Here is a 25,243-nt window from a genome sequence, read left to right on the forward strand (position 1 = left end):
ATTTTAGTCTCTGAGTAGGTAAGCAAACAAATATTGTATTTGATACAGAACATGGTGTAGCATATGAAGCAGTCTGTGATTGTGTTTCTGGAGCAGGAGGAGAGTGGGGGTTAAAGTATGAGCGAGCCATCAGGGAGATCGAGTTCACCAAGAAAAGACTGCAGCAGGAGGTTGAAGACAAGCTGGAGGTTGAACATCAGAACAAGCGTCAGCTGGAGAGAAGGGTGAGTGGACACGACTGCTCCAATACACACCAAGTTGCTGATGGGTTGAATTTAGAGTCTAAATATCGAAAATCTTATGCTCTGTATTGCTGTTAGTGGGACTGTGACTTACCAGACTGTGTCTGATAAACTTACATTCCTTACATCAGAGGTTCCCAAACTGTGGGGCGCGCCCCTATTAGGGGGCACGGGAAGCCGTCTGTATGACAAATAAAAAAACAAAAAAAAACATGAACACTGTATGCGCTGGGTTTTTACCTTAGAATGGCCAACTCTGTCTTATTCCTCTGTCAATTTGATACAGTAGGGTCTTCTGCACTTCCCATATCTGTGTCCTCTGTCACTTTTATCAGCAGTTAAAACTGTTTAATCCGTTGTTAACATGTCGTAACCTCTTTTTCCGAGCCGCCTTTAAACCCAGCATGAGCGTCGTAGCGCTCATGCTGGGTTTACACCTGTGCGGCAGTGAAGGAGACCTGCTGCTGCTGTGCGGAGCTACGCAGGTGTGTTAGAATCACGGCAGCAAACCAGCAAAACGCAAAGAACTTTTCACAGTTTTTCTCTCCAAACTAACCGACTGAGTTGAGTAAAGCTGTTGGATGCAGGTAATGTTAGCTAAAAGATGACTAGCTAGCTAATATCAATACAGCACCTTAAGCTTGTTAACAAGTAGCTTATAGGCTACTGGTGTTGTTTATGTTCAGCTACGATTCATTTTCCCCCAAAAACGTTGATTCCCCCCCGTTTGTTCGTCTGGAGCCAGGGCTGAGTATAACAGGGAGTCTCTAAGAATCCACTCCCCACCCCCTTCGCTCACACTTATCGTTCAACCAGACAGCTATTTGTAAGCCATATGGGGGCCCCAGAAATAGTTTGGAAACCACTGGGGGGGCCCAGGAGAAAAAGTTTGGGAACCACTGCCTTACATGGTCTGCAGGTACAAAAACCAGGTAGTGGAAGTGGACTTTGGTTGAATATCTCTTTCCTTCATGTTTTCCTCTTTGGTTTGATGCTTTCTTCTCATGTGTATGTTTCTCTGTGGTGACGTCACAATGTAATTGCAGAATGAAGGCTGACAGCTGGCAGATTTGCTTTATTTTTTAAAATTGATTACATTGTTCTTATTCAAGGACTTATTTTCATTGTTTAATAAGTCTTCTAGTTTCCTAAATTGTACGAAGAGCTAGTCCAGGATGTTGTACTACCTCATCGCAAGAGCCAAGGCAGAATATCAGGACCAATCAGTAGTGGTCCAGGAGTGAGGGACCTCACTCCTGGTCCCTGAGTCTGCAAGCCTTTCAGCTGTTTAGGCTTAAGTGTAAATACAGTTGCTAAAATCGGTAGAAATCAATACAAAATTATGACGTTGGTGCAATAAAAACATGCATGTGTTTTGCAGATCAGTGACCTGCAGGCTGATAATGAAGAGTCTCAGCGAAACATCCAGCAGTTAAAGAAAAAGAATCAGCGGCTGGTAGCTGAGCTGCAGGACACCAAGCTTCACCTGGAGGGCCAGCAGAGCCGCAACCACGACCTGGAGAAGAAGCAGAGGAAGTCCGTCCTCACACACAAACTTTGACACTACACTGTTCATAAACATGCATTAGCAGGTTGCTAGCCAGTGAGCCAGGAAGGCTGCTCCACATTATTAGTAGCATCTTTCTGTTCCTAATGGTAGAGCTCTGGCTTCCTTGTTGACTTGTTGTCACTGAGCTTTCCACAGAGATAATATGTACAATGTGTTTGACCCCACAGCTCCTCTAAGTTTAGCCCAGCTGCTGTCAGCTGTAGTGTCTGTGTTCTGTTCCCGTCACCAAGAGGCTGCTTGTGTGTAGGTTTGATGGTGAACTGAGTGCAGCGCAGGACGAGGTGCAGAGGGAGAGGAGCCTGAGGGAGAAGCTGGCCCGGGAGAAGGACATGCAGAGTGGGGAGGCCTTCAGCCTCAGACAGCAGCTGGAGGTGTGTGTCCATGTGCTTTCAGTGGGATGTTAAGCTGTTGTTAATATATTTAGGATGAACTTTTGCCAAACACCAAAGCTTTATGTTAACACAGTGTTTGATCAGGTTTAAGGGTTTTCCCTGGTCTTTTTTCTTTCACTACTAAATATCTGCTTGTGACAGAAACAAGCAGACATTGCTTGTTTCTGTCACAATCCTAATATCAATCCTAATCTGTCCAGACTTCAGCAGAAAGCTTGACTTTACAATCAAAGTTTTTCTTTAACTGAACTGTTTCACTAGAGTTGTGCATCATATCAATCACCATTGCAGTATCAGTATGTCAAATATCAGTCACAAAGTACTGATTGGATGCAGTATTTGTTAGTATGTCATTTTTTCTTGTCATTTATTCCCTTCTTAGTTGAGAGGACTAAGAACTATGAATTAATGCCTCACTCCTGGTGAGGCATTAATTCCCTCACAAGGAGTTTTTCTTTAGCAGCTGAGGAGCTTGTGCGATTGGTGTGGAGATTCAGTAATGGTAAATGAGGGTTAATCATAATTGATATTGCTAAGGGTGTTTCAATTAAAAATCAGTTTAAAAGCTTGCACCTCTAATCACACGGTGGGATTGTATGAGATAAAAACCTGTACAGGTTCCAGCAGAGACCTGAAGGCGACAGACTACTGTAAATAGTATAAACAACAGAACATCAGACCAGGTGTAACTTCTTTGAAGAGAAAAATTACTGAGAGAAAACAAAGTTACCAGTTGCAGGGTACCATAGAGCTAGAATTTTAACATTTGTTTATTGAGAATATCAATACTGTTAAATTTGTTAAATAATCTTCAGAGTTAGATTGTTGTGTTACCATAGCAACAATTGTGTATCCGATAGCAACAATCGGATACTACTGTTAGTGACGCTGCTGTTCTTACCTGGAAGAGGGACCCCTAGGCCGGCCCTTCATGACAAGAGCAGCAGTACTGCGCATCTCTGCTGGAGGTGAGGGACAAACAGGAAGCTTTATTACCGGTAAATGTGGCACTAGCAGGGTCCAAGCTTTTCCGTTTTGTTGAGTTGAGTTGGTAAAAAGCGTCTGCAGAAGTTTCAAACTGTATGTTGTTACTTCTACAAAAGGCAGGCATACAATTACGTGTGGTTTTATAACTGGTCTGACTTCCTCCTTCGCTTTGCTCAAGCTTCCCGTGTTACATTTACAATTCACTTCCTCTTTCTCACTCAATGTGGTCTGACTGCTGCATGTGTTTTGTAGGACAAGGACCTTGAACTGCGTACAGTGAATTTGAAGCTGGAGCAGGTTGAAGCGGAGCTGCAGGATCTTAACTCCCAGGAATCCAAGGATGAAGCATCTCTTGCTAAGGTTTTTGGCAACAGACTAAGTCAAATTGCTCAGTTTTTGTTCAGGTGATTCCCCTGCAATCATCTGTGACCATCCATGTGATTTAGCTGAAGAAGCAGCTTCGGGACATGGAAGCCAAGATCAAGGACCAGGAAGAGGAGCTGGATGAGCAAGCCGGCACCATCCAGATGCTGGAGCAGGTACAGATGTTGACAGGTTGTAGTCAGACAGCATATGTCACACTCGCTAACTCAGTCATTATGCAGATGAAACATAATCTGATGGCGTATAGAAGCTTTTTGACTCTTGGCAAACAAACTGGGTTTTATTCCTCTGTATTGGGATGTAATGATGGGAGTCTGGGAGTAAACCTGCTGGGGTCCTTCCTCTAGGAGTGGTCAGGCTGACCCTGATGTGTGTGTGTGTGTGTGTGTGTGTGTATGATGATTGATCTGTGTTTCAGGCCAAGCTGCGACTGGAGATGGAGATGGAACGTTTGCGTCAGACACATTTTAAGGAGATCGAAAGCAAGGATGATGAGGTGGAGGAGATCAGGCAGTCATGCAGTAAGAAGGTCAGGAGAATTAATGTTTCACCTTAACAGCACCACCTTATGTCTGACAGTAGGGGCACTGTTTTCTCAGTTCTCTCAGAGGCTTCAGTACAGTGAAGGAGAGAAACTGTAGGAGCACATACTGCAGTCCAGTAGAACTTGTCATTTTATAGAATTCCTTATTACTCTGAAATATTCTGAAACATTTTACGTCACTCCAGTTTTAGTGCTTCTGGTGTTTAATTTTCTTTCTGACATTTTCTGTGTTTAGACAAGCTTCATTCCTTCCTTTAGCATTTAGATGGAAATGTCTAAGAGAGAGTCAGTTGAGCCAGCTTTATACTACCTGACCCAGAGGGCTCATTTCAAACTGAAAACCGCATAACAGGAGTTTTATTAGGGGTGCTAAGTTAGAATTGGAGGTTCCTAAACGCCTTCGTTTGACCTGTTTGCAAAGATTATTAGGGCAACACTAATCTAAATGCAGCGTCTCCACATGACAACAGTGCTAACAATAAAACATTCAGGAAAGTCACTAAGATTTTATAGTAAAGTTCTATCACAAGGAGTCAGCCGGGCTGATCTCACTGTAGAGCACTGTTAATTAATCATGAGCGCCGTGATGAACACAAGCGAGATCCCTACCCATGTCACATCAACTTTTCAAACTAGAAACATAAGATTGACTTCAAGAGAGCATGTTATCATTTATCCTGTCATCTAAACATGACAGCCTTACAGGGCCTTCAAGAGAACTTTGAGAGACAGAAACCACCCCAGGATGTCATACAATGTCATTGTCACGCATATAGACACAAGAATGTATCTTATGTGTAGGTGTACACTGTACACCTACACACTGTAATAAAATATTATTACAGTGTTTGCATGTGTGTTTGTGTAGTTGAAGCAAATAGAGGTCCAGCTTGAAGAAGAGTATGATGAAAAGCAGAAGGTGCTGAAGGAGAAGAGAGAGCTGGAGGCGAAGCTTCTGTCAGCACAGAGCAAGGTAAAGACACCTGATGGTGATGAGTGTCTGATCAGCTTTAAACAAACAGTTCAAACACTGAACACAATCAAAGTGCAGGTGATTGTCTTCACCTGAGTGATACTCAGCTTAAGACAGTTTGTCCAGGTTCTTCTAGATTTCACTTTCTACAGAAAATTTCTTTCTAGATGCACCTTTATTATGAGGTCGCATCATAAACACGGGCATGGTTGTGAATTATTTTAACTTATACTTACCTAAATTTATACAAATGAACAGACGATAAACGGTTGGGAGTCGCTCCATATAAAAAGTAAGAAAAGCAACGAGGACGAGCAACCTGACCGTTCCTTTCTGCCCAGGTGACAAACTGTGACATAGAGACTGAGAAACGCCTGAAGAAGGACCTGAAGAGGACCAAAGCCCTGCTGGCTGATGCCCAGATCATGTTGGACCACATAAAGAACAACGCACCCAGCAAGAGAGAGATAGCCCAGCTGAAAAACCAGGTACTGACTCCCGCCTTAAAAAAAAAACAGTTGCAAGGACTGCTAGTTATCTGAAACGATACTGATCACAAACTTTAAGATGCATCTTCAGCAGCCAGCACCTCCTTTTAAAAAGGAATTGTCTGGTCCAAAGCACATGGTCTGTATAACTAAAGCTTTAGATAAACATCGCCTGAAAAAAAAGAGCTAAAACTCAGTTCAATGGCTAACCTGAATTTTGAAGTTGGATTTAACATCAAACACTGAGTTTTGTCTCTGTTACAGCTGGAGGAGTCTGAGTTCACCTGTGCAGCTGCAGTCAAAGCTCGGAAATCCATGGAGGTGGAGATAGAAGACCTGCATGTTCAGATGGAGGAGATCTCTAAAGCCAAGCAGATGGTACAATTCTCTGCAATGCCTCTCATCACTACTAAAGAAGCTTCTTTTCTACACTCTTCCTTTAATATTGTATCTCTTCTATGAACCCAGTGTCAGTATTAACATTGCCATTCCAAGTTTCTTTTCTTCATTCTTTTATTCATAAATTCATTTTATTCATTTCATTCATTGAAGATCGGGTCCAGGATGGAATCTCTCTCCATAGCAACACTCCCTCTGCTCTTCTCTTGGTAGAGTTGCCATGGGGAACTCTACCAGTTCAGTTTGTTTCAGTTCACTTTATTGATGTAGTGCCAACTCAGAGCAGCTGTCTCAATGCACTTTACAAATAACCAAATAAACAGAGCAGGCACACAAAATTCAGCAGTGCTAAGCTAGAAGACTTTCCATGTGTTATAAAATAAAAATGACCCAGCACTGATGAGGTGAAAATCACTGACAGGTTTATCACAATACCAGACACTGATAAAACTGTGCCAGACAGAGTCAACACATTAGAGTCACACCAAGCGCAGAAGATCATAAACACTGGAGAGTAGGACAGAGTGGTCATCATGTGGTCATTGTGTCCTCCAGAAGCCTCAGGCTGTGGAGACGTCCTGTAACTACTAAGACAGCTTAAACACACAAAACACTCAAACGTGTCATTACTCAGCCTGGAATTATTTAGAAAATTCCTTTGAGATCTCAAACAATATCTGCTTTTCAGTTGTAAACATGTGACATTATTATCTTATTTAACATTAACATCTAATTTAGTTTGGTCAAAGAGCTAAAATATCACATTATATTCATTTTTTATGTAGACATTAGCAAAATAATGGAAGCACAAGAGTATTTTCTTTCCCCATTTTATAATCTGTGGAAAAAAGATGGCATTTTCTCCCTGCTGTTTTAAGAATTAATTTAAAACTCATGCTGGTCTAACAGTCTCCACATTGATCAGTTTTCTGCTTTTTGTCTTTATCAGCTGGAAGAACAGCAGAGCCGTCTTCAGAGAGAGAAGAACGACCTGCAGTCTAGGATGGAGGAGGATCAGGAGGACCTCAACGAGCTGATGAAGAAACACAAGGCTGCTGTGGCCCAGGTCAGGAGACCTTGTCAGGAGAAATAGTCAGATAGTGACTTCCAGGCAGACCGCTGGAAAGAACTTAAAAATAATCAGGAATATCGAGTTATAGTGTCTTTCTCCAGTGCTAATGGAAAAAAAACAACTTTTAATTGGTTCCTCTAGATGTTTTACCAGGTTTGCTTGTTTGATACAATTCATGTTGAAGCACATTTCAGTGCCAACTACAGTTTAAAAAGTCTGATTTGGTCTTAGCATTATATTTTGTAATTAACAGTGATCCGATAAGGATTGTTCAGCTTTATTGAAACCAAAAGCATCAAATATTTGATGTAAACTCACTTCATTTGCTGACTTTTGTCATCTGTCCTCTGTGTTGTGGTTCAGTTGGCTCAGAACTTGGCTCAGATGAATGACTTGCAGTCTCAGCTGGAGGAGGCCCTCAAGGAGAAGCAGGAGGTTCAGGAAAAGGTTAGTTTTGGGATGGGTGGGTGTGCTGTGGTGGCACAGGAGGAGTTAAGCACAACCCACATATGGAGGCCTTAGTCCTCAACGCAGCTGTCGCAGGTTCGATTCCCAGCCTTGGCGACCTTTGCTGCATGTCTTCCCCCTTCTCTCATTATCCACTTTCCTGTCAATTAACTATCAAATAAAGGCCACTAGAGCCAAAAAAAAAAAATGTTTTGGGATGGGTAAGCATCTGACTGAAACCTCTTCACAGAGGATTTCCATAAGCTGCGTCTGAACTGATTGATTTAGATTTGCTGTGATACACCCAACTTGTATTATTGGTGAGCAGCCAAAGCCATCCACACAGTGACATTGGGGGAGACCAATGTTACTTTGATGATGGGNATTCATTGAAGATCGGGTCCAGGATGGAATCTCTCTCCATAGCAACACTCCCTCTGCTCTTCTCTTGGTAGAGTTGCCATGGGGAACTCTACCAGTTCAGTTTGTTTCAGTTCACTTTATTGATGTAGTGCCAACTCAGAGCAGCTGTCTCAATGCACTTTACAAATAACCAAATAAACAGAGCAGGCACACAAAATTCAGCAGTGCTAAGCTAGAAGACTTCCCATGTGTTATAAAATAAAAATGACCCAGCACTGATGAGGTGAAAATCACTGACAGGTTTATCACAATACCAGACACTGATAAAACTGTGCCAGACAGAGTCAACACATTAGAGTCACACCAAGCGCAGAAGATCATAAACACTGGAGAGTAGGACAGCCTACAGAGTGGTCATCATGTGGTCATTGTGTCCTCCAGAAGCCTCAGGCTGTGGAGACGTCCTGTAACTACTAAGACAGCTTAAACACACAAAACACTCAAACGTGTCATTACTCAGCCTGGAATTATTTAGAAAATTCCTTTGAGATCTCAAACAATATCTGCTTTTCAGTTGTAAACATGTGACATTATTATCTTATTTAACATTAACATCTAATTTAGTTTGTTCAAAGAGCTAAAATATCACATTATATTCATTTTTTATGTAGACATTAGCAAAATAATGGAAGCACAAGAGTATTTTCTTTCCCCATTTTATAATCTGTGGAAAAAAGATGGCATTTTCTCCCTGCTGTTTTAAGAATTAATTTAAAACTCATGCTGGTCTAACAGTCTCCACATTGATCAGTTTTCTGCTTTTTGTCTTTATCAGCTGGAAGAACAGCAGAGCCGTCTTCAGAGAGAGAAGAACGACCTGCAGTCTAGGATGGAGGAGGATCAGGAGGACCTCAACGAGCTGATGAAGAAACACAAGGCTGCTGTGGCCCAGGTCAGGAGAAATAGTCAGATAGTGACTTCCAGGCAGACCGCTGGAAAGAACTTAAAAATAATCAGGAATATCGAGTTATAGTGTCTTTCTCCAGTGCTAATGGAAAAAAAACAACTTTTAATTGGTTCCTCTAGATGTTTTACCAGGTTTGCTTGTTTGATACAGTTCATGTTGAAGCACATTTCAGTGCCAACTACAGTTTAAAAAGTCTGATTTGGTCTTAGCATTATATTTTGTAATTAACAGTGATCCGATAAGGATTGTTCAGCTTTATTGAAACCAAAAGCATCAAATATTTGATGTAAACTCACTTCATTTGCTGACTTTTGTCATCTGTCCTCTGTGTTGTGGTTCAGTTGGCTCAGAACTTGGCTCAGATGAATGACTTGCAGTCTCAGCTGGAGGAGGCCCTCAAGGAGAAGCAGGAGGTTCAGGAAAAGGTTAGTTTTGGGATGGGTGGGTGTGCTGTGGTGGCACAGGGGTTAAGCACAACCCACATATGGAGGCCTTAGTCCTCAACGCAGCTGTCGCAGGTTTGGCCTTGGCGACCTTAGCTGCATGTCTTCCCCCTTCTCTCATTACCCACTTTCCTGTCAATTAACTATCAAATAAAGGCCACTAGAGCCAAAAAAAAATTATAAAAAAAAAAAAAGTTTTGGGATGGGTAAGCATCTGACTGAAACCTCTTCACAGAGGATTTCCATAAGCTGCGTCTGAACTGCTCATGTAGTTACTGTATGATGACTTACATTTGCTGTGATACACCCAACTTGTATTATTGGTGAGCAGCCAAAGTCATCCACACAGTGACATTGGGGGAGACCAATGTTACTTTGATGATGGGGGTTAGGGTAGTCTCTATACAGAGAAAACAATAACACCTCAGAGTATAAACTTTTAGTTTTGTTGCAAGTATCCAGAATCTAAGGTATGCTCACCATCACATACTGAAAATTACTAATGCATGAAAATATTAGCTATTTGTTTTTATTCATGGTCATTAAAGTGTTAATTGTACAATTTACTTTAGTTAGAATAGGGACAATATGCACTGTATATTAACCATAAGAGGAGAGATGCACTGAATCAGGTTATAGCCCGAAGTTCTAATTTCCAGTATCGTAGAAATAAACATGTTCTTCACTCAGGTGGCTGCAGTGTGTCTCAGCTAAAAAATGAAGCTGTTGCTCATGTATGAGTTGTGGGTTAAAACATCAGCTTCACTCATTCTTAAAGACAGTCTGTGCAGCACTAAAGACTTCATATTATTTAAGTTAATAATGCACTCTGGACTAATAGCACTGATATGGGTCTGCTCTGAATCAGATGCAGGTCCTCCAGAGCCAGCTGGAGTTCCAGGAGCAATCCATGGTTGAGAAATCTCTAGCCAATCGTCAGGAGGCCAAGATCCGAGAACTGGAAACCAAGATGGAATTTGAGAAGTCGCAGGTCAAACGGCTGGAGGTGAGGAGCCAAAGTGGGACATGAGCAGGAAAAAGTAGTCATCAGTATGTACAGTACACAGCTAACGACAGAGGTCTGTTTATGTAGTGAAGTGGTTTTACTGACCTCCTGATCTTTTTTTTTGTCTCATAATATGCTGTCATGACATAGTGACAGTTTCAACAAACATATATAAAAACCTCTTTTTATAAAAGTTACATACTGCAGCTTTAATGATTAATGCAGTGGCATCTCAGCAGAGAAGAAGAATGGATTAGAATCCTTCATGAAAGAGTTAATAGCGCTCTCTTTCCTAAAACTTTACACAGTGACTTTAAAAGAAAAGCCAGGAGGCCAAAAGGATCAACAGATTACCCCTTAACTGTGTCTAAAACCTGAATATTATCTTCAGGAACAATGAGCTCATTTATTACCTTATTTTTAGTTCTGTTCAACGTCCAGACATGTGGAAAACTAGGTTGGTGTATATTTTGCAACTTTTTGTCTTGCTGTACAGAATCTTGTAGCTCGTCTGAAAGAGAACGTGGAGAAGCTGACAGAAGAGCGAGACCAGCGCATCAGCAGCGAGAATCGTGAGAAGGAGCAGAATAAGCGGCTGCAGAGGCAGATCCGAGACATTAAAGAGGAAATGGGGGAACTGGCCAAAAAAGAAGCAGAGGCAAGCCACAAGAAACACGAGCTGGTAAGGATGAACAGCTTCCAGTCATCAGCGTTACTCCTGTCCTACAGACTGGACTCTTGAGGTTGGAGCACTCCTTAGCACCAGCTAACATGACCAGGTGTCCCTCTGCCTTGTTAACAGGAGATGGACATTGAGAGCCTAGAGGCTTCAAACCAGAGCCTGCAGGCGGACCTTAAGCTGGCCTTCAAAAGGATAGGTGACCTGCAGGCGGCCATCGAGGACGAGATGGAGAGTGATGACAACGAAGACCTTATAAACAGGTACAAAACCCATGACCTGAAAAACACCAAAGTGATAACACCTGTGTTGTGCCAGCTCTATATCAGTGAAGCCAGGTTAACATGAACGGATTGATGCTCATAGTTTACCACTCATATGTTTTAAACTAAGCTCACAAATTTAACTAGTTCTCTTCCATTTCTTCTATCTAAAACAGCAGACCAGATTTTGAGATGGGAATCATTTCATGAACAGAAAACTGAGAACAGATCTAAGTGTAAATCACCACCAGCTCAGCTCAGACAGGGTTTGACACGAGGTTTGATTTATTTTTTCTTCAACCTATCATTTTGCTGTCAGAAGTCCACAATAATTCTGAATAACCAATTGTTGGTTTGGACAAAAGGCAGTGTGGAATGAGCAGCACCACATGGAGGATGATTGACAGCACTAAGACCATCCTCCTGGCTCTGATTGGTTGTTTCTAGTTAGCATTGGAGAAGGCAGATGAGCTCATTTTTTTCCACATATCATCTGTCTAACATACTGTCATGACATAGTGACAGTTTCAATGAATATGTAAAAATATATATTTTTATAAAAGTTAAATCCTGCAGCTTTAATCATTAATCGATCACTAAATTGCTTGAAACTTATTTCAGTAATGAATTCATCATGATTAATCCAATTAATCATTTTGCCCTTAATAATAGAAAAATAATACTACTTCTTAACCCACAAGCTGAGAGAATCTTCATTCTGTAATATTCTTTCAGTTGTTTATCTGTAGGATGGTCAGAGCTCAGAGCAGGAAGCTGCAGCTTCTCTCTGTGTGTTTGCTCTGTCACTCGTCTATTAACATCAAAAAATGGCTCAAAACCCCCAAATCAGTTTGACCTGATAGGCTGCAGGGTTGGGCTGAGCCTTCAGTTGATATCCATATGTAGAAAGTGAGGCCAAAGGGAGCACAGCTTAAAACAATTATTAACATGTGAAAGCTAAATATGCTGTCTATTAATGTTCACACACACAGTGTGTGCAGTGTGCAGCCTGGTTGGAAATTCTGCAGCTCTGCCTCAGGGAAATATCCAAATTTTGCTTCTGAAAACTTAGACTAAACCTTTGCCTTCCCTTTACCCTCCCCCCCCAAAAATGTGTGTTTAATTGACTTTAATATGAGCTGCATTACTCAGTTCAGCTCCAAGTGAATAACATTGTCCAGGGTTTACCAGCAAATACTATTTCTGGATGCAGCTCAAAACCCGTCGGATTTTCTAAAGAGAGGAGCATCCCAGCGTCAGACACTCATCCAATTTTTTTATTTATTCTCATTTCTGGAATTTGCTTCACATGACTCTCATTTTATGTCCTTCTGTTGTCTTTTATTTCTTTTTTTTCTTGTCTTTTCTTCCTTACATCATAACCATCATCATCACTGTGACCAGTTTGCAGGATATGGTGGCAAAGTACCAGAAAAGAAGGAACCGAATGTGAGGATCATGGTCTTGTGTTGTTTCTTTCTTTGCTGGAAGTGATGATGCATATATCACATGACGGATCAAAGCTTAGCTTTTATTTTCTCCATCATTTAGTTTATAAAACTTCTCAGTTTTTCTCATGGAATCAACAGTGAGGTTTACTGTGTCATAAATGCATCATGAACACATTCAACCCACCTGTGATTTTCCATTGCATGCCTTCACATCCAGCTGAATTAGCATTACAGCTATTAACTGCACTATGAAACAATTTCTGCTTTTAATAGCAATAAACATCTGTCTTCATTTTGTTTTTTCACTGATGCTTCAGCCAGTGTGCAGCACACCAAGGTGCCCCAGACACCTTGAATCACCTGTTGTCTGTTTGCTCTGCTTCTAGCTAAATACGTCTCATTTCTGCCTGACTGAAGGACGCTTTGTTGTTGGAAGAGTTTCCTCAGTGTGAGCAGCTCTGCTTTTGGCCATGCACCTCACCTTGTTGTTGCTGATGTGTAATCAGTAATCCCTGGTTATATGTGGGCATTTTACCACCTGGTTACCATTTGAATGACTGCATTTCATTTTGTGGATCATTCAGATTGTACCATAGAAAAGACATATAACCTATTTGGCTTTTTCATGTTTAAGTGAGGCAAAAACAAAGTATTAGACTGTAGGTTGTAGTCTGCCTGAACAGACAGCAGTTAGTCTGTTCTGCTCCCACAGATTTCACCCTAGATCTCAGCTAATAGTTACGTGCACTGCACTTAACTATGCTCACCTTTTCCCACCTTTCTTCATTGATCCTAAGTCTGTTTCTGATGGACATAAAAAGTGACTACCAGTAATTCATTCTTGAATAGGATTTTCAGCAGTTACTCTAACTTTACAGCAGAACACATTCATCAGACTCTGTGTTATTAATTGCATATTAAGAAAACACAATCAGAATGAACTGGTAGGTGTTCCCAAAGGTTCAGGAAACACCGGAATCTTCATCATACAAAACAATACATGTATTATATCTGGTTGTGTCCCAGATATTTATATCTGAACCATTTAAATGACAGTTGGTAGAATAATATCAACCTAGGTTCAGGTGAGGCATGATGGGAATGTTGAAGCACTCGTTGATGAGGTTCCTGACAGTGAATTGGTTTGCTCTCATGTTAGCATCTGGAGGTAGCATGACACAATACATCCAGATAAGTCAGCAATTGTTCATACCCCGAACAGATGTAGATGGAAAATCATCTTCATTCAACCATTCAACAGTGTTTGTTTCATAGGAAACAAGACTATGTAAATTGTATGCATGACTGAATTGAAATTCAGTATTTTTTAAACTGCCTCAAGATGACATTTGTTGTGAATTGGCGCTGTAGCTTAGAAGCAGAATGGATTTCATTTTGTAGACCAGGAGTAGATATGTTGCACATTTTTACTGTATTTTATTCTTTATGACAATTTGCAGCTAACCTGCATGTCTAAATGAATCTTCTCAAAAAACCACAGGGATTATTGAATTGAAAATTGCAGTATGAAGCCTCTTGACCTTTACAGATTGACCTTTCTTAGTTTATGTTATGATGCTTTTGGGAAAAAAATATGTGATGATATGTTTGGTGTTGTTGCTGTTGCTTTTATAAAGGTAAGGCCTGAAATTATTTAGCTACCCTGTAGATTTAGATTAAAAATTATTTTTCTTTAACCAACAATTCTCTGACAGGAACTGAGACGGGTACTTATAAACAAAAGAATGATCAGTTTAGAAACAAAATAATACATCTGTTTTTATTTACGTTTTATTCAAAAAAACTGTGTTGAAAATTCTTCATGCTTTTCTGAGTAACTCACAGAGAAATCTTTTTTGGCATCATGAACCCTCGTAAGTACGACTAAGTGATACAAAGAGTTCCTGAGCCTCCTGATCCACAGCCTCTCCTGTAGCTCCATGCAGCTCCGTCTGTCTGCTTCTAGATGTTCTCTGTCTGTCCGCCTTTTGTCCAGATATAATGCTAACGCCCTCGTCTGGCTCCGCACTAACCCCTAAACCCGTTCTTCATCAACTGTAACGACAGAAGACGTTTTCCTGGGCTTGCTCCTGTTGAACTCTAACGTTGTTCTTCCTTTCTGAATGTCAGAAGACCTGTCTGTTCTTGACTAACATATCCATGGCTGCCTCTAACTTCTCTTCCTTTCCCTAACTGGTGAGCAGTCAGGGCCACTCAGACACAGACTCTGAAGTGGAGGACCGTGTGGATGGAGTGAAGTCCTGGTTGTCCAAAAATGATGGCACTGTCAAGAACCTGTCAGATGAGGACAGGTCAGTGAAAATGTGTCAGTTCTCTCTGCAGCAGATGCTTGTCTTATACACACATCAGTAGAAGCAACATAAACTGATTCATCGGATTAGCTGACCATAGGTATTTTTTTAATTATATTCACTTCTGTTTGCTTGTAGAATAGAAAAATAATACATTTATATATTTTACAATTTATATTTATATATGTAAAACTTAAATGAGGCAACCTTTTCCCTGAAATGGCATTTCCATGGTTGAATCATTGTGATTTAAGTCTTGATTTGAATTATTTAAAATATAACGACTACTTGACTTTTGGTAAAGCATGGTTACACCTGCAATATGTAACACTCCTAGCATTATTCCTATAATGGAAAAGAGACAAACTTTCCAGCTAGCAGCAGAGCCAAGAAGAATCCAAAAATGTATTGAGAGCCAGTGTGGAGGGACGTAACATGAATTTATGTGATTTATGTTACGACATTTCACATTTATCTGTTGTAATTATTGGAGGAAAACAACCACTTATAGCAAAGATCCCGCAATATACATGGCTGGACAGCATGGTGAGCCCTGCTTCACTTCCTGCTTCACTTCCTGCTGAAGCCTGGAAGTGAAGCAGAAATGAGCCAAACATGAGGTGGGCTCCAGAAACAAATGGTAGACAGTCTCTGTTGTTGCTCATTTAGTTTATGAACTTTGCACACGTGGTGCCAAGTTCACTCAGTGATTGGTTGAAGCTAAACTAGAGGACTTAAAGGTTGAATTTCTCTATAATCCATTTGATGTGAATATGACACCATCCAGTCACAGACATAGGTTCCCTCAACTGCTGCCTGATGAAAATGATCAGGAGATCCCACAGGAGTTATCTCACTGATTCTGTCCATTAGAAACATATTAACTAAATTTATTTTAACTTTACAACCACTCATATTTGTTATCAATATTTTGAGTTGAAAAATGTTGTCTGATTTTTTTTTTTAAAAAGAAAGATTATAGACGAGGTTTTCCCTCCTCAATTTTTCTTGTCTTCACAGAGAAACATAGTTCTCTAAAGCAGTAGAGCTAAATGGTAAGAGAGGAATACTGGGGTCATAGTTTACGACCTTCACATGTCCTCCTAGTGTCATATAAAACGGAAAGGTCTCTGTCGTCTTCATTTCCTCCCTGTTTATGTAATATGTTTTAAAACATATTACTAAAACATATAAAAAGTAATATGTTTTAGTCCATTTTCTTCTACATTTGCTTGATTCAACTTTGTATTTCATCTTTGTCGTCAGCTTTCCTGTATCCTCCTTCATTCACCTTTTTCACACTGTGTTGTTCTAGATGTGCTGTAAAAACTGACTTAAAGGAAGGAAAAGAGTGGAAAGAGGCTAAGGAGAAACATAAAGAGCAGAGAGAGCTACAGATAATCAGGCCGGTGTCTGTTGTGTCCTCTCTGAGTTATAGAAAAAATCCTGACCTGGATTTCATCATAGACAAAAGTGACTCCCTCCTCTGGTCTACCAGGAAGAAAGCAGAGTCAGATCACATCCCAAGCAGATGCAAAACTGAGCTGCTAAACCAGAAATGTCATGTTGACCCTTATTTAGCCTCTTCCAGGAGACCTCCTCTTTCACCGGATGACTTGAGTGACAGTCAGTCAGTCATCTCTCAGGCTCGTTCAGAGGCTAACAGTAGCATCAGGAAAGGTACGGACAGCCGTTGGGGTCAGTTTAATCTTTCATTCACTAAGCAAGGATCATCCTCCACCCCTCCTGAGATAAACCTGAGGAATAAGGTTCATCCTTGCAGCAGCTTGGGGCCGTCAGGCCTGTACACACACCATCAAAGCATCTCTGGTACAGATGGGGCCAGCAGCAGCTGCTGCCCTCCCAGTAGGAGATCAAGGAGTCAGAGTCCTGGAAGTGTTGGCCAACTTGATTCCCAGGTATTCCTAGTTGGTAGCAGTTACCTCACTAATGGTGGCATTGACCTAGATGGTAGTAGAAGTGTGGCCTTAACTGAGAGGTCCATGTTCGGTCCTCTGTCTTCCATTGGTCGCAGTTTATCAATGCCTCCACCCAGAGACAGGCCCACTTCTGCTGATCTGCCAATTCATACCCTGGACATTCGGCCAGTCAGCCATCAGAACTACCTTGACCCTGACTTGGAGAAAGCCATCAATGAATTGCTGAGTTGTAAACTGATAAAATTCAAGCGCAAGAGCTTGGAAGACTCTGAAGATGATGAAAGATCCAGGAGTAATGAAGATGAGAGCCGAAAGATGGAGAATGGAGAGAGGATGTATCCCACCAGAGGTGTTAGATGTTCTGAATCTGCTGTGGATTGCAGGAGATCATCCTGCAGTACCAGCAGCCGTCACCATGGCAGCAAGAGCAAAAGACAGAGCAAGAAAAAGAGAAATCACAGCTCTGACTCTGACAGTTCTGGAGACGATCCTGTTGAAAGAAACAACTCTAAAAGATGGCTCAAAAAGTCCCATAAAATGTCCAAGAAACAAGAGAAACGTCCATTATCATCGGTACCTTCTGAATCAGATTCTGGGTCAAACTTTACATCAACTTCTGACGCATCTACCATATCCTCCCGGAGTTACAGTAGTGTGAAAACAGCCGTAGGTAAATGGGTTCCCACTCCAGATGAGGAGGAAACTCTGCCACCGAACAAGAAGCAGCCAATCAGTAAGAAAAACGAAAAACAAAGGAAGAAGAAGTTGAACCGCCTGATGATGAAATACTTGTACCGGACAGAGAGTGACTGAGGCAGACAGTAGGTTGCTGGCCTGAAGAATGCTGTGAAGCATGGTGTGACCTAACCAATCACAGAATGACTAACATTATCAGACATTTACTCAGTTTGGATGAGACGTCCGGTTTGTTTCAGTTAACCCCGGGTGGAAAGCTTTGTGCTGTTGTTGAGTAGCTCATATCTGTCCTAAAGGGAGAAGCACCAGAAGCTGGTTAATATCCCACCCAGTTTACTGCATGTTGAACATTTTAAATCAGTTTCTTCAGAGCACTTTGTGTTTATCTCTCTCGATCAGTTTTCACTCTAGATTAGCAGTTCTTAACTTGGGCGGTACCGCCCCCCGGGGTGCGTTCAGAGGACTTTGTATCCCTCTGAAAAATGAACCCATTTAAAGAAAGAAATCCCTCCATGGTGATACCACGATAGAGTGCGTTCATTTTATAGCGTTAACACCGGAGCTGTAAGTGGTCCGGTATGAAATGGGTGTGACAGAACAACACAGCACTTTTACATTTCAATAATCAGAATACCGAAATTGTTTCTGTTGTTTTAAAAGGTTTATGTCCGTCTGCCTTTTCCCCATCGATACGTTTCCCGACCACCCTGCACCTTAAGGGGTTGAAAAAAAACTGACGCGCACATTGAGCAAAACTCTGAAACAGGAGAAGCAGGACATAAAACGGAGCGACGAACTAGATGTGAATTATGGCATAAAAACAGAGAATCCGACGCTGAACAGTGAAAAATCAACACATGATGTGAAACATGATGATTAGGTGGTGCAGCAGGTGATGAGTGAAGATGGTGAGTGATGGTAAACGATAAATCTAGCAACAGGAAAGAAACTAAAGTGGACATAGCAATAAACCAAGAGAGGATAATTACTAATACTAAATGAATGAAGAACAAAATGCAAGAATAAACTAAGAAACTAAAGTAAATACAGAGGAATAAACTGGTATGGCAAGACCTTTCGATCAATAATTAATACAGAGACTGTATGGCAAGAATAAACAGACACTATTTCCAGATAAAAGGTAAAATAATATTATTGAAATGTCATGGGTTTGTTGAGACCATATCTACTACTGAGAATAAATATATCTTACAGACCATAACAGTAAATAACTTATCACTTATTTATGTTTTTAATTAGATTTGATATATTTATTTCTTCAATATTATTTTTCATGTTAGTGTTAATGTTATGAGGCTGACGACTCCATGACACTTTCAGTTTGACTCATTAGGATTTGATAAAGAACCAGATTTGTTCTTTGTAATTTCTGTCCAGTAAAACTATTAATCTATAATCAATAGACAGGTCTATATAAAGATATAATCCATGTTTCTGTCTCATATTTGTATGGCATTAAAAGGAACTTTTGTTTTTCCACTGAAAGCTCTGGTTTACACACTAAATGCCATGTGAGTGAAGTTTTATGGATGATACTCTGATGTCCCATTCTCCTGAAGGCAGCACAGAGCTGCACCACCAGAAACTGACAGAAACACTGAAGAGAAGAAGAGCTTTGATTAATGTAGTTACAGTTCTATCCATGTTTTAATGCTGCAGAGCTCAGTCGTTTTACAAATAGTTCAAAGTTTAAACTGGCATGTTGAACATCTAGACAACATCTCTGTTGTCTAGAGCGGACCCTGCCTCTCGCCCACTGACTGCTGGAAACCGGCAGCAGTCACAAGAACAGAGTGTGGAGTACAGAGTGGATCACAGGCTTCCTGGGACGAGAGAACAACAAAGTCTGAGATTATGATTGGTCAAACTAAACTTTCTGTTGACAGAACTGGTAGAGGATCACGCTAACTGCACAGTCTGCGCTTCTGTTGGCTTCTGTTTTCTTTTCACCTTTGTGAAAATGAAGCACTGTGGTTGTTTGCGATCTTTTCCCTGTTGGCGTGTTCGTTAACAGATTGTCTCCTCTGTGTGCTGCTGCAGCTCCCCCATCCGAAGACGCTCCCACTACGACAGGTCTGATGAGGAAGAGGAAGAAGTGAAAGAGGGCGGTCCTGGGACGACCAGCTTGTCCTGCTCCAGATACAGATACAGCAGTCATTTGAAAGATGATGAAGATTATGATGATGAGGAGGAGGTGTCGTAGTGTACTCGCTCAGATGTAACACTTTGCTTTGCATGCAGAATTGGCTACAGTGTTGGACAATCATGCACAACAGTAATGCAGTGGTCTGCTCTAGAGCGGATGCAGCAATGTACGCTGGTAGCTGCTTGAACTGCAGGCTCTGCCACACACAAGCTCTTTGTCCACAGTTCACACCTTCAACACCAAAATCCTACAGGTTTTCATGTATTGCCAAAAAGCATTAGCCAGCTGTACATGTGTACACTTTGTAACCGTTTAACAATGAATGCTAAGACCTAAGAAAAGCACCAGCATCCGTTCCTTCTTTCTTTGAACAAGTGCCATGTTAAGAAGCAGACAGGTGGACTGTCCGGCTTCCTGAGCTGCTGCACTGTAAATCCATGACGCTCATTATCATGTACTTATTGTAGTCTCATAAAGTTTGCTCTTTGTTTTCCTGCAGTATCTCCCCATCCTGTACTCCCAAAGACTCTCTTTGGGAGTCTTTTCTCCCAAAGAGAGAAGACTGCATCACTTAGATGCTACAAGGATCTTTTTTTTTCCTCCTGAAAACTTTAACAGTTTGAAGTTAACTTGAATTTCCAAAGTAAATACCAGATTAAAACACAGCGGCTTTGTTGTTGCATTTGCTATTCACACACTGTTTTAACTTTGATATAGTTTCCTTCTTCATGGATGTTGTACCATTTTATTTTTTATATTATTGTTTTCCCAGAATTAGTTGACTTGCATGCTGTCATGCTGAAAATGCCTTTTTTAAGAAAAAAATCAGGGACCTATTTTTGTTTTGTTTTTTTGCTAATAAGCGATAATACAGCCCAGGTATGAAAGCAAAATGTTAAGTTTTTATTTGTTTTTGGTTTTTTTTGTTTTTTTAAACAAAGAATTGATGGAGTTCAGTCTGGGTGGGACACCATGAAATGCTCATTATCTGCAGCAAGAACAAGGCCATGCCTGGTTTTCCTCTGGTGCTTCTTCACATGAACACCTTCACCTCCACACACAGCCATGGAACAGCTTGTCGTTGCCAGGGCAGCTACTTAAGCTCTATGGCAACCTGTCACCATGTGGGTGTAGCAGCAGTCTGGCAGTGTGCATGTGCTACCAACCACTTAGCATGATAGTGTTACTCAAACTGTTTAACTTCCTGAATTGTTCAAGTGAAATCCCACTCCAACACATTTATAATTTACTCAGTAAAGTGGACTAATTCAGGAATTAGATCAACATAAAAATCCCCAGTAAGACCCTGTTTTATGTTCCAGTGTGTTTTAAATGAGCTGAACAACCCTTGAGTTTAGCGCATCACTCCCAACTAGTAACCAGAAAAGGTTCTTAAAACACAGACAGCCCTGCGACAGCCTCATTCATATGCTGGAAGCACTGATCTGCACAAACAGAGAACCCCTTCCCATCACAGTAACCACTACTTGATCACATGACCAGTTCCAGGTGGTACTTCCTGATTCTGACATCATTTTAGCTTCACATTTCTGCTGTGTGTGCGTGCGTGCGTGAATGAATCACACATTACTGCATCTGCTTTACTGCTTTCATACTGATGTTTTTAAAACTGCCTATAAACTACTTAATTTAAGTTAAAAAATACAAAGAAAAAACAAAACTTATTGATGTCATCTTTCTGCTGACTCGGCAACATGACTGAGTCAGAGTTGTATATTAAAATGGTGTAAATGTGTAATAAGGTAACGGCATGTAAATGATTGAAAGGATTAATGAGACACTGGAAAATATTTAGTGTACAGAGCCGGAGTGGGAGGCTGAGGCAGAGCGGCCTGATCAACCTCTCTGTGACCAGGAGGCAGAGCCGCTGCTCCCACTCCAAGCATCATGTTTGGATCTTTTATTGGTTCTGGCGTCGACGATCCACACGTCTCCATCATTCCTAACTAACCCACAGTCTGTGGAACCAAAATCATGTTTAAGCCGTTTGGTGGAGTTGCTTTACTATGTCACATTTTGCTCATTTTAATTTGAGCAACAAGAAAATCTATTCTGAAACCTGAACATGTGTTCAGTTACTTGACGTGTGGTAATGAGTTTCAGTGTGAGAGTCGTTTTGGGTCCGGTCAAAGGCGAGTCCATGTCGTCTGTCTGAGAGATTTGGGTGGAATTTTACAATATGTGATTTTTGGAAGCTTTCTTAATATATCTGATATCGACACAAAAGTGAACGTATTTTTACTGACATGCACCTCTTTTTTTTTTTTTTGGCTAACCCCTTATTCACTGTATTTATATACAAAACATGTATGATTCATTTTAGCTTTGGAAAACTCTTGTTTCTTTTCTTCACTGAAAAACTGACCACTTGTTAATTTTATCTTTGCAATATTGTAAATAAATTCTAGTTATTGACTTGAAGCGCTTTTTCTGACTCAGCGAGTTATTGCTGTCAGCTTTCTAAAGAGTCTTCCTCATTGATTATTTTCACACATAAAAATAATGAATGGTAACTCAGACAGGAGAATGTCTCCTGGCAGAAAAGGAAAGCTCCAGCAGCTTGTTACCAAGAGGAAGCTCTGAGAACAGCTGGTATGTCTTGCATGTAAAAAGTAAAATAAGAAAATCTTTCTGTTGACACACATGAAATTACTGAGGATCTACATCAACAGTTACTGTTGGAAGAAGTTTCATTCAGATACAATTTTATTCTCGTATATCAAGTCAGACTAAAAATGGAAAGGTCTGAATGTCAAAATTTAAAAGTGATAGGAAGAGAAAAACAACTTCACTTGTGAAATTATTTGACTCAAAGTGTTTTTGCTTTGTAATAAGATCCTCTTCAGGTGGTTACTAAGGTTTAAACTTTAGATGGTGAAGTCACTATAAAGTAAGCAAAGTAAATGAGAAATTCATGTAGTGTAAATGTCTGGCTGTTAAACACACCTTGTCTTTAGGAGCTCTAAAACTGGTGACATCATGTAAACTGAATGAAAGAGTTGGAGGAAGGCTTCATGAATCCAGACCCGATCCTACAAAGCTGATTTCATGTGTGACTGGAAACGCCTGATTTTGAAAGATGAAAAGTCAAAGGAGGGCACTTCTCCCAGGCTGAGCTCACACAGGAGCTTACCAATGACTGGGCCGAACTTGAAGCCATGACCTAAAGGAGAGGAATCATGGAAGAAAAGAAAAAAAAAGTAAATAAGATCCATGTCACAACAAAGACAACAACTAAAGACCGAGGCTAACAGGAGACAGCTGAGCCTCCACAGTGTAACTACATGCTCAACATTTTGGGAGATTCTCTGCATGAATCACATAGAGCTTCCCACATTTTGTACAATGAACTTTCAGAAAAGGCCTAAATAAAATGAATTGATATATTTTACTTTGAACAGAGAGATTTTTCTGTAATTCAAAGAAAATACATTAGTCTGCTGACAAAAAAAAATCCCCCCTGCACAACAGCAGGAGGAGCTGTAGTCCAACATATCACAGGATATAAACATTAAAAGGAAACAAGTTATCCTGGCTCAGTGATTTCAAAAACACTTAGATTTGTGATCTGGTGATCAACGGTAGGAGAGGTTGTAGTAACTGTCATGGCATCCTGGTTTCCAATATATGACTCTAGTTGGCTTTGATGTTTTTGGAAATATACCTGAGAATCCTGCTCCAATGACGATGTTGCTGTAGTTTGGATGGTAATCCAACACAAAGTGGCGATCAGGTGTTAGCTACAAAAACAAAACAAGCAAAATAGAACAAGTCATATATGAAATATTTTACTGATACATAAAGGCAATCTGAATTATGCACATCTATGTTTTTCCCCTGCAATTTCAGATTTTCTGCCTCATTTATTAAATCTCTGCAGCTATTTTTAAAGCCCTTTTAAAAAAATAATCAAAATTCTGCCTCTGGAAGAACAGACAACACTCACTAATACCAAAAGGCCAACTCTCAGAAAAGGACATTTTTAGTTCACCACAAGAAGGCGTGAATGATATGAGGCTGAGAACAAAATGATCTGATTTTCACCCCTCTGCTGCAAGAAGGAAAACTGATTTCAGATGTTCAGCCTGACCTTCAGAGACTTTACGCCTGAGTAGAAATACTAACACAGAGCAAACCCAAAACAACCCCAGAACGTGACACTTCAAGGCAGAAATACTTCTGAGGGTTTCTCCTCCACCCTTACTGTATACATGCAGCTCTCCACCACAGCAGGCTCAGGAACCAGGCCGGGTATGCATCTGGAAACGTATCGCTTCAGGATATCGATGTCAGACGTGTCCGTCTGCAAGTCTCTGTAATCCGGGTCAGTCTTGCTGCCTATGTGGTAGCATATCTGTACACACAGTGGGAATACATGGGCCAACAATTATTGCACTCCAAACGCTCCTTTGCGATCTGAATATTGCACACACTGATATTGCGACGATGATATTTTGAGCAGCCTCACTTTCAATAGTTGCTGGATGTGTATTACACATTCACCCACCTTCACCAAGTCTGGGTATTCATTCGACGGGAGGCCATAAATGTGTTCTTTGCTCTCCAAACTCCCAGTGACCACAAAGCATGGAAAACGCTGCTTCACACCGTAAGTCCCAGGAGTCTTCTCTTTCCAGTAGCACACATTGATCTTAACAGTCTGTTGTGCAAAGACAGCAATATAGCTCAGTCAGACATGCATGCTTAGGATACCATGCATGTCATGCTATCCTAACCGTCCAGCAAAATGGTTGCTAAGCATTTTTGCTGGATGATAAATTGTCCCAGAACGCAGGGCCGGCCCAAGGCATTAGGGCCCCAGGGCCACCAAAGGGTCCCCTCAGTGGAGCTGATTTTTTCTTTTAGTAATAATTTCTATGTCATTGTAATATCAAAAACACACAATTTCACTATGAAGTGATTTGTTTTTACAATAATATATATTTGATAATGTATGTAGAAATTATTATTTTATTGATAAAAAGAAGGAAAAAAAATTGCTCTTGGGGGCCCCCTGGTGGCCGCGCTATGTACTGCATGCTTCACCGGTGTTACATGAGCTGCAATGAGCAGAGCAGCCAAACGTCCAAAGCTTCCATCAGAAGTTAAGTTAGCAAAACAATGTCTCAAAAAAGGACTTATCCTTCAGGGAGGGAGAAAAGAAAGAGGAAGAACTGAAAAAAGCCAAGATAAAGGTTTGTTTCAATGAGCCTTGGTAATGTTTAACAGAAAGATTACTGGAGCAGCTAATAGAAAATTAGCTTGATAGCGACCTGGAACGGTCCAGTTCAACAGCCAAACATTTATGCTAGGGTCTTTGTGTTTGTGTGAAGCTCAGTTTTAACTTTAAATGAGTTTATTCTCCTGCTTGGCTCTGTATATTTCTGAGGTATTTTTGGCTTCAAAACGCTGAGTTTGATAACAATAATTGAACCTT

General features: G+C 40.7%; 2 protein-coding genes across 2 annotated transcripts; one reads left to right on the top strand and one right to left on the bottom strand.

Moving 5' to 3' along the window:
* Positions 1 to 14: 14 nt before the first annotated feature.
* LOC103156163 (unconventional myosin-XVIIIa-like) lies at positions 15 to 19,768 on the top strand (the record flags this gene model as incomplete). Its single annotated transcript, XM_016664101.1, has 18 exons — positions 15 to 224; positions 1,624 to 1,778; positions 2,060 to 2,183; positions 3,444 to 3,551; positions 3,638 to 3,730; positions 3,994 to 4,104; positions 4,988 to 5,092; positions 5,434 to 5,580; positions 5,845 to 5,958; positions 6,929 to 7,045; positions 7,415 to 7,498; positions 10,140 to 10,277; positions 10,774 to 10,959; positions 11,080 to 11,219; positions 12,624 to 12,668; positions 14,875 to 14,982; positions 16,298 to 17,743; positions 19,680 to 19,768. Coding segments are annotated over 17 exons (3,423 nt in total), but the record flags the coding sequence as incomplete, so codon positions are not given.
* An 863-nt stretch (positions 19,769 to 20,631) lies between these two features.
* On the bottom strand, positions 20,632 to 24,491 carry LOC103156164 (peroxisomal sarcosine oxidase-like; the record flags this gene model as incomplete). The annotated part of the gene is made up of 4 exons (XM_007578121.2): positions 20,632 to 22,969; positions 23,471 to 23,546; positions 24,011 to 24,160; positions 24,314 to 24,491. Coding segments are annotated over 4 exons (535 nt in total), but the record flags the coding sequence as incomplete, so codon positions are not given.
* Positions 24,492 to 25,243: the final 752 nt, after the last annotated feature.

Source organism: Poecilia formosa, unplaced genomic scaffold (genome assembly GCF_000485575.1).
Source record: "Poecilia formosa unplaced genomic scaffold, Poecilia_formosa-5.1.2 Scaffold467, whole genome shotgun sequence".
Lineage (NCBI taxonomy): Eukaryota > Metazoa > Chordata > Actinopteri > Cyprinodontiformes > Poeciliidae > Poecilia > Poecilia formosa.